A 13645-nucleotide genomic window follows, 5' to 3' on the forward strand; every position below is an offset into this window, starting at 1 on the left:
AGGCGCCAGTATGAAGTGCATCCTCTTAATATATAAAAACAAACAATTTCGCCCCCAAGGAGAGAGCAATTGAGGAAAGTTTTAATGATACAGCTTCAGCGGAGAAGCTTAAATAAGAAAAAAAGTGAGCTTGATGGTCACACTATAATAGCTAACTGATGTCTTCCCCTGGCACGAGGAAGGCTTGATTGTTCAGCGTTGTTTGAAGGTGGCTGCCACTGTGTTCCAGCATAACATACCACATTCCATGGTGAAATAGCGTACATGTAACGTTCCATGATAAACGGCCACGCTTGCTGCTTAGCAGTGCTTGGTAACTTTGATGTATGGTTTTGTCTGGCGTGTGGCATGTGACAGCAGAATTGCCTGGGTAAACGAGTCTGTGCTCGGGTCTGAACAAACACATCGGTTCTGTTACAAGTGCCGGAGCTGCGTGGCAGATGTCTGTCTGTCCTTCTTGCTCTCTTTCTTCCACCCTCTCTGCTTCAGGCCTTCTGTAAAGTAAATTACTTTTCTGCCCACATCGGTTTGGACTGGTTTTCTATCAGCTTGGTTGATGCACTTTCTTACCCCTTGAATCCTCTGTGGGTGCAAGGCTTCGTTCACCTTCAGAACAGCAAAGGCAAAAAAAGCTTGCCAAAAAACAGCAACAGTGAGCTGGCCTTGTGTAATGCCTCTTTGTATGGTCCTTCAAGTTACCATATAAACAACGATCAGAGCCACGGGCAGGTTCTACAGCTGATCCCTGCTAGAGAAACGATGGTCTGTTGCCCCCCATAAAAAGCATAAGGATGCTAAGGGTGGAAAGAAGTCCAAGAAACAGGGAGTTCAGTGACAGTAGGCATGGCTGGAGCTACATAAGGAGTAATTTGTGCAATCAGGTACGGGCCAGGCAAGAAATGAGGGGTGGGAACAGCCATAGTCAGAAAGTCCCCTCCCTGGTACCTCCTGCTCACATCATCATTCATGTCTCATTTTCAGCTCTGTGGCAGCAGGGAGGTACCAGCTCAGGAGACATCACCATGATGGGTGACACTATGCTTATCATCATTACAAATCCCCTTGTCAGGTACTGGATCAGAGAACAGGGCTGCTCACCAGTGGGGGTTTCCATTTCCGAGAGAAAAAACAAACATTTTGAGAACACAGATGGTGTTGACGTAACCAAAGCCTGTGCTCTCCCTGGAAAAAAGTTCAGTGGGAGATTTTTGACCATCACCAAATACACTTTGAACCAAGATAGCTTAGTGATCCCCCAAAGATGAAAGAACGAGGAATTTTGGATTCCCCTCCTCCCATGCACCACCTCTGGTTGATGCCTCAGCAGTCAGGCATTGAACAGCATCCTGCAACTTGTGAGCCCCTGTGTTATTAAAAAGATCACTTTCAAGTGTAATGCAGTAAAACCTCATATGATTTCCATATGTCCTGGTGCCTGAATATTTTGCAACTGATTCACAATGAAAAAAACCTTATAAACACATTATCTTGACAGGAGCAATTCTGGAAGTAGCAGGAGATACAATAGCAGAGACTTTGAAAGGAGGTCATTATTATCCAGTAGCATTTTTCACTGCATGTCTATGAAATTTATGTCAATGAGTCACATCCTTTCAAATAAAAGAATGAAAAGTGCCCTGTAGGACAGGTGAGCTCCTCCCCAAGCCTCCCCCTGACTATTTAGCTCCAGAGCTGCTTGCAGCCCTGCCAGCGAGGCTATTAGCTGAACAAGCCACAGATCCAGATGCCTCGGCTGGGAAAGAAAATGATCCAAGCTTCGACATATGGATTTTGCTACAGCTGCAGCCGCAAGTGCTGACTCCTTTGCTGGAGGACACAGAGGGGCCAGATGGAAAGAAAAGCAACACCGCCACTGCTGCCCACAAAACCGGACGATTCAAGGCAGCCAGCGATGAAACGGCGCACATACTTCTGACAGCACGTAACTGGCCGTGAGAGCACAGCTCCGGGGGCGACAGGGCTCCTGTGAGCTCCAAGTGTTGTGCACAGGATGCAAAAGCCTCAAGTTCTGCCAGTCTGGGCCTCCCAAGCGTTCCCTACGAGGCTGGAAGTTGTTCTGTTTAAGCTGGGGACGTCTCCTTCCTCTGTGATGAAGGACCGATTTTAATGCTCAAGATTTTTTTTTTTTTCCAGAATACCAAGCTGGTTTTTGGTATCCATTTCGATACTCCTTAGAAGGCCCTCTTTTCTGGAGAAGGCTGAGTGATGCTTCTCTGCAAACCCCTGCCCAGCGCCACTATCACAGCAGCATGGACTGTAACTGGGACTGTACCTCTAGAGCCGTTCCTAAACTGGTCTATCAGCAGACTCACACGTTGTATGCATCTGCCACACTCCAGAGAACCTGTGTGGCACACTTCGGAGAACCTGTGTGGCACAGGGAGCCAGGGCAGCAGTCCAAGCAGAGGACAACCTGGAGCAGTGGCACCAGGCTCAGCAGCTCTGTCCTGCTCGTGAAGGATCTGGCTCCTCCTGCTTCAGTACAGAGGTGAAACCCCAGTGACAACCTCAGCTGTAAACAAAACGGACAGGTTATGGCCTCATCTCAAACATAGCCTGGATTTTTGCTGCATGATCCAGTCTTGGTCGGACCTGTCTTCCTGCTAAGGCTTTGCAGGTTCATTTAACCCCTACTGCCTTCATACCCCACTTTCTTCTCATGAAAATAGCAGATGTTCCTCTCTGCACCTGACTTCAAACGTAAGAGGTGCTCAGCCTCTCCAAAGCAAGTTAATCTACATGCAGTTTCTGCAGTGCCCGATCTGGAATCATCCCCAAATGGTGGTCCTGGCATAAAGAATAATTGCAAAGCAGATCAGCAGCTGAACAACAGAGCTAGCCTGGAAACCCCATACACCACCTAGCAGGTGGCATCAGACCTGGATGGTCTAGATACTGATGTAGATGAAGGAGTTCTGCTGAAGCAGAAGGGGAACAACAGGCCCTTGGCCTGGTCCAGAGCATTTCTGCTGGGACACCAATACACAGAGCTCTCATCCATGGCACCCAGCTGACCTGCCTTGAGTCCAGGTGGGATTTAGCATTGCCCTGAGACAGGTCACAGGAGCTCAGCTGTCCTCCGCAGTTCCCTTGGATTCCCATAAAGAAATTTTCATTTACGTTAGTGAATCTGTGAGAAGAGCCCTCTTTTATATCTCTCCTTCCTCTGCATTTCCCTCCCATCTCATGGAAGTGCATTCCCTACCTTTAACTGGGAATCGGGAATATAACTAAAGCTAGTGGGGCAATAGCGGTGCATTAACTGCTCCAAACACCTGGGAGAAGCTGGTTTGATTGCCTGTTTTCAGTGTGAAGGCTGGTTCAGCTCTTTGTGAATTTGTAGTAAATCAGCACTTCATAATAAGAACAAATGTTTCATTCTCACTTAAAAATTACTACGGTTAGAGGCTTGTAATGTGTAGTTTTCATGCAAGGGTTACATGACGGGAACTTAAATCTGTTCCATTTTCATCCATAATTTAAAACGTGTCATTTTGATCGATGAATTAGTAAAGGAACCCAGGATAATTTTGAAACTACCAGCTTAGTAAAGTTGTCTGACCTTGCAAATAACCTTTCCAGTTTAGAAACCTTTAATAGCTTAACTATTAGCTAATCTCCTGGGAAACCTTTTCCCTGGGCAAAACTAGTATGGAAATATAACACCAGTAATAAGGTTTCCATCTTTCTTCTATCTTGATCTTTTAAATTAATTGCCACTCAGTAAAAACACAAGACTGGGAGGCAAGGGATAAAAATCCTTGCAAGGGGAGGGCAGGAGTTAACTGTAGGCTGTTTCTATCCTTTACCTGCCTTTTTTGCATAGATTCATTAGGTGCCGAAATATATTAGCAATTGTTAAGGCATAACTGCAGCTTGATTGCTTGACATTTTTGGCTGAAAGCTGTGAAATAGATCACTTTGTAATGGAAAAAAGCTGCTCCTGCTTATAATGAGCAAACATTTTAAAACCTTGAATGCTTTGCAGGGCACCTCAACAAGCCCCGGAGAGCTTTTGTGTTACAGTTGCATAGTTGTAGTTGCTTCTTGGGTTTTGTGGGTTGTTTCTTTCTGGGGAAGGGCAGTGGTTTTTCCAAGGGCAACCGAGGACTGTAAGAATGTGATTTGTTAGAGGAAAACCAGAGCCGTGTATAAGTGAAGAGGCCAGGGCAGAAATTCATGGCCCAGGTGAAAAGTGGGCTAACATCTAGTCTAAAACAGGGTTCAGGTTCCTAAGCACGCTACTTAGTTTATTTTTCAAAGTTTTGCCTTTAATTCAAGCATTTGAATTGATGAGACGTTCTCCCTATAGCTTTACCTGGCTGATAAAGGGGTTCTCATTTTACTTTACATTGCATTTAGCCATTTAGCACTGTGTTTTTCCATGCTGTCTGGGGAAGGAAAAAAAAAAAAAAAAAAAGAAAATCTGTTTTCTAGGCTAGCAGTGTGTGACCTTTCCATTGCTCTAGCTCTCGGGCAGCCCACCACCAGGTTCAGCTGATGGCAGTTCTCCTTCCAGTAAGGACAGGGGCATCACTGTGCCAAGCACCAGGGAGGCCCTGGGTCTCTGCTGTGCTTCAGGTGCTGCTCTCCCCACTGTGTTTCACCCTTTTAACCCTGTTAACTCTTGCTGTTCCAGTAATAAGAAACCAGAGGCATGCAACCAAAATGAAAGGTCCTTTCAAACCACAAATATGAATGTTTCCATTTAACAAAAAAAAAAAAAAAAAAAAAAAAAAAAGAAAAGGCGCCTTTTTTTTTTGAGGGGTGGTGGTGGTGTGAGTGAAGAGCTTAGTGAGACCTAAACTTATTTGCAAGCATTCTGCATCTTTTGCCGAGACAAAGATCACCCACCATGCAGGTGAAGGCACAGTTTATGTAGCAATAACATGGCTCCTGGACAAAGAGAGAGAGAGAGTTTTGGTGCAAGGGAATGGCGCCACGTGGGCTTCCCCCGGGCTTATCGTTAGCTGTTGAGGTTTATTTTGCAGCTCTGTGCTTCAAGCTTTTTGGCTATGTGAGCAAAGGTAAGCCCCTATCTCAGCACAGTGACACAACCAGCATCTGCTCCGGCACCACCCGTCCAGGCTATTGATCTCCAAACATCTCCTTCACGCTGAGACTGTGCAGATCCCAACCGCATGCGATGGGCTGAGCGCAGGGTCCTGCTCTGCGGGCTCTGCTTTCAGGGAAAATGAGCTTCATCCTGGCGCAGCGACTGGGATTGCCTGGTGACCTTTGAACCAGCACTTAAGCCCCTGGAGCACAGAAATTAGACTTCAGTCTGGAAGGACCTCTGCTCCAACAGATGACTTGTTATTTTATCTTGAACAGCGGCAGCCGCAGAGGAGCGTTGGCACATGGCTTTTAGAGCTAATCACTCAGACGCTTTGAGGAAAGCAGGAATTTTGCTCCCTCCCCCTCCAGCAACCTGGGACTTTATTGTGTGTCTGGATCATTTCAGGCTGATCCTTCCTTAACTTTTTCTGTTTATTTCCCCCAGGCTCAAAGTTCTGATACAATCCCTGGACCCCTCTAGCACATGTGGGGAAGATTCTTCACTTGAGCCCCTTGAACCCAACCCCTTCCCTACTGCAGGTCTCTGTTTTCCTCCTCCATGAGCCACCTGTTGCGTGTTTCATCTTTCTGGGATCTCCCCACCAAATCCCAAGAAGCTCATACCAAAACCCTGTCTTCTTGCCTCTTTCACTACTATCATTCATCCCTGATGATGCACAGTTGGCAATCCAAGGAAGGGGTGAGAAGAATCATCTCCCCTACTTTCTTTCTCTCCCATCAAGCCTATAGGGAAAGTCTGAGGCTACAGCAAATTAGAGAAGGAAATCTCCATTTTTTCATGCTCTGAGGCTCCAAAATACTTGTTGTTTATTCAGTCCAGTTCTGCTCAACCTAACAAGGGCTCCCTGCAGGGACTGAAGCGCAGGGAAGCAACACACAAACTTGTGTCACAGGAACATGACAAACATCATAGCCAGTTGAGAGAGACCGAGATTCAAACCAAGAACCCTTGTGACTGAATAGTGGAAAGCCACTGGTAACGTGCCCAAAACGGCCCACAAAACTTACACGAGAGCAGAAGTGAACAGAGCGGGTCCCAGGGCTGCTCCAGCTTCCCTCCTTTCCTAGGTCTGAATCAGGTGTAGAGTATCTCCGGGGCTCTTGGTCACCACCTCCATCCATCAGAAGGCCTAGGCTGGTGGGTCAGACCCTAAATTGGTTCCTCCAAGCAGGTGTTGGTGGTAGGCTCGTTCTAGCCCTCATTACACTGCCACGGGGGCAGACCTCATAGGCTCCCAGTGGGCAGGATGAGACCCTGTGGGAGGAGAAGCAGGTGTTGGTGTGACCTCCTGGTCTTGCTGGCTACCATATCAGAGGTGCTTACTGTTAGAAATATACTGAGATGCTTAGCATTGCATGAGACAGAAGCAAACCTGTTGTGTCTGTCTGGAGAGTCTCACAGTGGTGCGTCTCCAGCACGGTGGCTGTTACCTCCTTCTTTAATCTACCACCTTCAGGTGATCTTGCACCTCTGATCTCCACGGGGTTACCCCTGGACCATTCGCATCTCACAGTGTGCAGCTAGTCCAAACACTGGATGCACACACACACAGAGCTTTCTTGGAGGTCCCTGAGCTAACGCGACTGTACCGATCCTCATAGCAAACTGCCCTGCAACCCACAGAAAAGCCATTTAATGAAAACGTTGGACTATAAAGCTCCTGTCTGGTTTGGGACATTGCAACTGCAGAAGAGAATTCATGGCCTCTTGCAGAGGACTGCACTCAAAGTAAATAATATTATTTCAGAAAACAAAATTCATTTTGCAGACTGAGACCAACTGCAACAGGATACGAAGTGGGGGGAAAAAAGTAAAAATGCCTTGCCCCCAAGGCTATTTATTATTTATACACCACTGTGCCTAGATAAACTCCTCCTTGAAAGAGTAGGACGAAAATAATTCTGCAATGTGGAAACAAACTACCTATTTAAAGTGATTTTATGCCTGAATGGCCTCATTATAAAAACAGTCTGCGTGCAATAACTTTTTACCTTTTTCTACATTATCCAATGAACTGCTTTTTGTCACTCTCACCAGTTTCAGTGCTTTCATGCAACCACCTTGGTGGAAAGCCTCCGCGGTTTCCTTAGAAACGTCTTCCTTCCTGGATGTTGACCCATGGTGGTTGAGGCAGCTAAAACCCTGGAGAGGTCCTGTTCAAACAGGAAAGAGCAGACAGTTTAATGGCCAGCTTTGCAGCTCTGTTCCTCCACAGTTTACAATAGTTGGGAGCTATAAAAGAAAAATATCATAACGAATGTTTATTTTATGGCCAGCTTTGTGTCGGTATTTTGGACAAAAGCTGAATCTGTAGCTCACGGGCTGTTGTTGGGCAGCGGTAGGGTAGAGGTGGGTTGCTTGCAAAGTTCTGGCTTTTGGGAGACAGCTCCCCATGTGCAAATAGACTTTGTCCTTTGGAAAAAACACATGCTGTTGAGCTTATAGGTGCATTCATAAGCCAGTAGCACAAGGGAGGCAGTCTGAGAAGCTGTAAATAATGTCACCTTTCAAGTGTTCTGCAGCACTCGTACATGAATGCTCCTCAATGTCTGAGCAGGAATAAGAGGCCAGAGAGCAGCAGTTTGTGAGAGAGCTGGGAAGGACACTTGTCAGGCCAGGACTTTATCAAACTGGGCTTATCTCCTGCTCTGCCCATGGCCAAACACTCATTCCCAGGGCCAGGTATCCACCTCATGAGTTGATCACTGGCATTACTGGAGATGTTGCTGGCAAAGTCAGAGGAGTCTTCAGGGTGAACCTTACGTGAAGGGACCTGGTGAGACCTTTCTACCATGCACCTCTCACAGAATCATCTCCACCCATCTAAGGCATCAGCAAGAGCAAGCCCATGTGCAGGTCATGCAAGTGTTTCACAGTTGCTGCTGCCTTGTACTCAGTTCCAGAGGAGCTTATGAAGTCTTTCAGCTATGCTAAGGCCTGGGCACTTGCTGCTGTCTAAATGCTGATGGCATTCTTCTAAATGCTGCCTCTTCTCTGGGTTTTGTGGCCCTTACACAAGGAATGGAATAACCAACCAATGACAGCTGAGTTACCAGCCCTAAGCTGCTTAACCCTCCAGTGTGCACTCTCCAATCTGTATTCTGGCCACGTATAGCACCCACAAGCTTGGGAAATCCATGGTATGAAGAAGAGCAAAATATCTCCAGGATGTTTTCAGCCTGATCCAAGCTGCCCACGAGTCCTGTGGGGAGCATGGCATACCTCCTACCCCCATCCAAAGGAAGAGAAATATCTGTTAAATTCAGCACAGCGCTGTGCTAATGCTGGTGCACCAGGTCAGGGGACAGCCAGCTTGGAGTGACCTGGGACCACCTGCAAAAGCCATGCTGAGCTGGCCTAAGGCAGATGGCAGGGGCTGCTACCCACCTGCCTGCCTCTGCTGCGCGCCCTCATGGATGCACATTCAGGTGCAGAGAGTCTGTGTTACTTACTTCTCTACTGCACTCACTCAGCTGCTAAATCTATAGGGAAATCTTGGTTACCAGGGCTGGACATAAGCAGACAGAATCAACATAAAGAGGCAAGAAAGGGAGAACTGTAATTAACAACAACAAAAATAAATTACGTGAGAGCACTTCTCTTAAAGTTTTTAATAGCAAACATTACAGAGGGCAGGTTTTTCAAGCCAAACAGGAAGAGAAACAAACAAACAACTACAGCCAGCTAATTCACAGGCTTTTAGAAGTCAGGTTATCAACCAGGGACCCACAGACAGGAACTGATGAAGCACAAATCTCCAGGGAAACAGATGAGGTTTTCAAAGAACACAAACACATAAAACCCTAAGATGTACATACATTTGTAAATAAGTCCAGGGAAGAGCCGGATACCTGATTCCCAGGCTGAGGTTTATGAGCTGGAATAATAGTCTGAAGACTCGATCCACACCGCTAAATCCAGAAACAGTTGGGGAGGTAATTTGGGTATGTGCCAATCTTGAATAAGGCAGATTATATTAGTGAGACTGAGTGCTGCTGGCCTGGATGTGATGGCAGAAGAAGAAAGCAAAGAAAAGCTGAAGAATACCTGGAAATGTGGAGGCCAAGTGTTAGGGAGCTCCATCCTCTCCAAAGGACTTCCATAGTTATGGAAGAGTGTTCTACAGCACTACACACAATCTTTAGGGCAGAAACACTGCTAGTGAGTCATATCAGAAACTACAAGACCCTGGAGGGATCCTGAGCACTGCTTCAGGATGACCTGCCGTGGGCTGAGCTGCTCTTTCCAAACACCCCTCAACCTCCAGGCAATTTATATTTTCCATGACACAGTAATGGATAGGGTTTAATACCTACAGACAAGAGTTAAATGGCCTCTTGGTGATGTGTAAATTAGCAAGTGGACAGTTGCCCCAGACAGAAATGGCAAACAAATATTTATTAGTTATTTCAAAGAACCACAGCCGTATAACTTTGTCGCTTGACTGCAGAAGTGTTTGTGTTTTTACTAAAACCAATGCTAAAGGTGATGGCTTTATTCCTAACTGAGGTAACATCTGTAACTCTGTGATTTACTACCTTCAGGTAACAGAAAAAAACCCAAAAAAACAACAAACCAGAATGTGTTTTAAAGTGCATTGGTCTTGCAGTACGCTAGGAAGATGCCAAGACAGAATTTAAATACCATTCTACACGAGCAAAATTACTGTTGGTTTCACTAAAATATCTGATTTTGTGACTGCTGTGCTTTTTATCAGAGCAATCACCCACCTACTAGGCAAAGGGCTCTGCCTAAATGATGATGTAGTGGGACAAGATGGTGCAACAAGGAAGGGGACAAGGGAGAGCAGGAGCACTGGAATGTGTCATAGGGCTTGACACTGGATCCATTACTGTTCAATAACCTCATTAGCAACCTGAGGGATGGGACAGAGAGCACCCTCAGAAAGGCTGCAGATGACACAGAATGGATGTCGGGTGTGCCACTCTTCAGGGGGACCTTGAAAGCTGGAGAAATGGCCAACGGGAATCTCATGATGTTCAACATAGGGCATGTTGAGTGGGGAGGAGTAACCCCATGCACCAGAACAGGCTGGGGGCTGTCTGGGAAGCAGCTGGGCAGAATAGGATCTGGGGGTTCTGGTGGACACCAAACTGAAAATGAGGAGCCAGAGATGTATCCTCAGAGCACAGAACCAAACCCCAGAGCCCTGGGCTGCATTAGGAAGAATGTTGCCTTCAGGCTGAGAGAGGTGATCCTTCCCCTCTACTTGGCACCGGTGAGACACATCTGGAGTGCTGGGTCCTCTGCTGGGCTCTCCAGACCAGGAGAGAAGGAACAGCCTGAAGACAGTCCAGTGGAGGGCCCCAGAGACAGCCGAGGCACTGCAGCGTGTCACACGAGGAGAGGCTGAGGCTGCTTAACCCGGAGAAGAGAAGGCTCAGGGGCACCTTGTCAGTGTGTATAAATACCCGACAGGGCAGGCTAAAGAAGGCCCAGCTGGACTCTTCCCAGTGGCACCCAGTGCCAGGGCAACGAACACAAATTGAAATACAGGAAATTCCATTTATGTGTTAAAAATAAAGCTTTTTTTTTAAAGCGAGGGTGGTTGAACACTGGGCCAGGTTGCCCAGAAAGGTTGAGGGGTGTCCCTCCTCTATCTGTCTTCTAAACCATCTAAGCCACCATCTAAACTGAAAAAAACCACCCCATATTTAGACACCTAATTACCCAGCAGGATATTCAGAAATACTGAGGGGACATAAGAAATCTTTAGGTTCAGTAGAGACCACATGTAAAGTAAAGCACTGTCCAACAGGAGCAAGGCTGTCAGAATCTAAGGATACAGGTAAGTTCTTCTAGTCTTGTCTAGATATCTTAAACACACATATATAACACAGATGTATTGCCTAAATTACAGTAACCTCTAATAAGGTCCATGCTGAACAATGAGCAGTTTGGCATTAGGCAACTCATTCAAAGTGAATTTTTTCCTTGCATTTTTAAGATGTCACTCAAATGTGTTGTCATTTGGTCAAAGTTAACTTAGAGGAGGGAAAAAATATTCTAAACTTACGTATAGGTTGCTAGATTGGAGCTTAGACAGAAAGGCACCAGGATGAAGGATAAGGAAATGATAGAGGCACGAGGGTGTGTGCCATAGCTGAAACTTCTGAATGTACTTCAGTGCATCTTCAGGAAGCGTTTGAATGGATGAATGGCCTGAGCATATGCAACAGGGGTTAGCCTATGCACAAATCTGAGCTTGATAGACACCGCTGGAAAAGTTACGGAAAGACCCCCAAATCCATTAGTCTCACTGTGTGCCATTTTCTTATTCCCCCTCAGACACAACAGTAACTGCTCCTGATCCATGGGCTGTGGTTCAGTATGAATTTATAAAAGATCATGGGACGTATGCTTTGGTCCAGCCTTTGAAATGCCTGGTGTTTCAGTGACCCGCCAACTTGGTTAAGGAAGTGTGCACGGAGAGGTCATAAAAGAGGCCAGGCCCTCTATAACGCTGTGGAGACTGGTCAGTGCTGGGAGACAGCCATCCTTCAGCCTCTGGTTTCCTACAGTTCCTCTTATCTCCACGGCTAGCGCAGACACCCTGCAAAATGGGCACTCAGTAAAAGAGATGGTCTCCAAATGTCTGGCTTGAGGATGAAAACAGAACTCAGGGAAAATATTCTGATGATTTCAAAACACAAAAGAAAGTCTGATGATGATACTGTCCGCAAGTATTTCCCAGGTCTGCAGGGAGGCTGGTGTTTAGCTGTCTGTGGGGAAAAGATGTGGCTACCCATCTGTTTGCAGTGGGGAAGATACATTCTTTTCAGTATGCACAAGTGAATAGTGGCCAAAGTATTTCACTGCTCTGCTCCTGCTAACTCACCTTTCAGCTGAGAGTATGACAAAAAAAATGCCATCCCCAAAGGAAGACTCCGTTTTTCTGGGAAGACATGAATTAGCACGAATTAAAATTCTATTTGCACAATTCTCTTGAAATTCTAATCGAAATGCTTTTGCAATCTTACTTCCAGCGTTTGTTCCTCATTTGATTGCATAACGCTACTGAATCGAGTTTAAAAGGAAAAGCTGCTGTATGACTTCCTTACGAGACACCTAAGCCTGGGCAGCTGTTCCTGGAAGGTTGGAGCATGCGTCATCAGGCAGCTGGTGCAGCCTCCCGAGGCTGTATGTTCTCTGTTCCTCCTTAGGACACACGGTATTAACTTGAAGAAGCCCTCTATGCCCCACCAAAAGCCAAGTCACCCAAATGCCTTCAAGGAAGATTTTACAAAATTAAAAGCAAAAGAAAGGGAGGAAGAAAAACAACTCCAGGATGAATTTAGATGAGCTTGTATTAATGATGAAAATTCCTTTATTAACCCCTCCAAATCAGCTTTGCTTTGGCCAGGGCAGGGAGGGGAAAGTTGTAAAGGCAACCGAAATACATTAAAGGGGAAAACTCCATAGTTTGTGCAGAAAGCTGCGACACATCAGGTAAATCCCTGGGGACTATCTGCACATTTATGCTGCTTTTATATAAAATAACTGGACTGTCAGCCATGGATCAACTGCACTTTCCAGGAGTAGAAATCTGGAGCTGAGTCATTCGGGCTGAAATTCAGATCAGTTTTATGTGGCCTCTAATCCCCCCAGACTACTTTCCTCCGTGAAAACTACTGCTTCATTAGCGCAGAAGGTGAATTTTATAGTGACACCGAAGTCCATTCTCCCGTGTTATCTTTGCCTAGAGAATAGGACTTTTGACATAAACCTGGAAGGTAGTTCAAAGCCTTGCTGCATAAACACACATCCATTTTTTGTACTTTAGGAATAGGTAATGTAAGAGTTGAAAGGTGAAGGTTATGGCAGTTCGTGTTTATTTCACCAAGAGCCAAGAGATGGGAAACATCTGGCACTTACACACCATGCAAGTCTTAAAAACAAAGAGACCTAGACTTGAGTCCGGCTGAGCAAGCACTGGGATAAAAGCTAATGACAGGCTGCTTATTTAAAGGGATCATAATACAGAACAGCCATGTAGGGAACCAGGGAGGATCCAGGAGGGGGAAAATGAGGGGAAAATTTAGCTTTGTATTTCCAAGTTAAGGGTCAAAGCCTGACTTCAGTTACCCTGCAGCATCAGTCCTGACCTGCAGCCCTTATACAGCATGTTGGACCCTCCAGATTTCACCCTGTTCCTGGTTTCCAACATGACCAAATATCCACAGCAGCACTCAGAAGTGCTGCTGATGTGTTTCATGTGTGACGATGGAGAAGTCCTCAAGACCAATTGTTTTCATGAAGGTGAGAGGACAGCCTGAGCACAGAAGTGACTCACAGTGCCGTGAGCTGCCATGTTAGCATGAAAGGCTCATCAGCATTTCTCAGAAACGATGGAGGCCCTCAAGAACATTGCTGTGGCTTCCCTGGAACGGATCTTCACCTGCCATGCACCTTCTTGCAAAAGCTTGTCCTGAAAAAGGTGTTTTGTAGAGCGGGGCTCCACCCTTTAGAAAAATCCTAGGCTGATCGTGTTCATTTATTGGGGCAGCTCCTCTTCAAAACACA

The 13645-nt window shown here is 46.2% G+C and overlaps 2 protein-coding genes across 3 annotated transcripts in view; one reads left to right on the forward strand and one right to left on the reverse strand.

Moving 5' to 3' along the window:
- Window positions 1–13645, forward strand: part of FYB2 (FYN binding protein 2) — a 525108-nt gene that overhangs the window by 202704 nt on the left and 308759 nt on the right. The gene's annotated exons all lie outside the window — the stretch shown is intronic.
- Window positions 1–13645, reverse strand: part of LOC308071261 (uncharacterized protein) — a 398822-nt gene that overhangs the window by 52865 nt on the left and 332312 nt on the right. Inside the window, exon 1 of one of the 2 annotated variants that reach the window (XR_013931028.1) lies at window positions 1–13645. This exon is cut by the window's left edge and continues 13034 nt beyond it; it is cut by the window's right edge and continues 16781 nt beyond it. Coding sequence is in view for 1 of the 2 variants with exons in the window: in XM_080406430.1 (XP_080262556.1) it covers window positions 6109–6222 (114 nt within the window). In the remaining variant the exon portion in view is untranslated. The other variant, XM_080406430.1, reaches the window with a different exon arrangement.

This window comes from Falco punctatus (genome assembly GCF_963210335.1).
Source record: "Falco punctatus genome assembly, chromosome: 11".
Classification (NCBI taxonomy): domain Eukaryota; kingdom Metazoa; phylum Chordata; class Aves; order Falconiformes; family Falconidae; genus Falco; species Falco punctatus.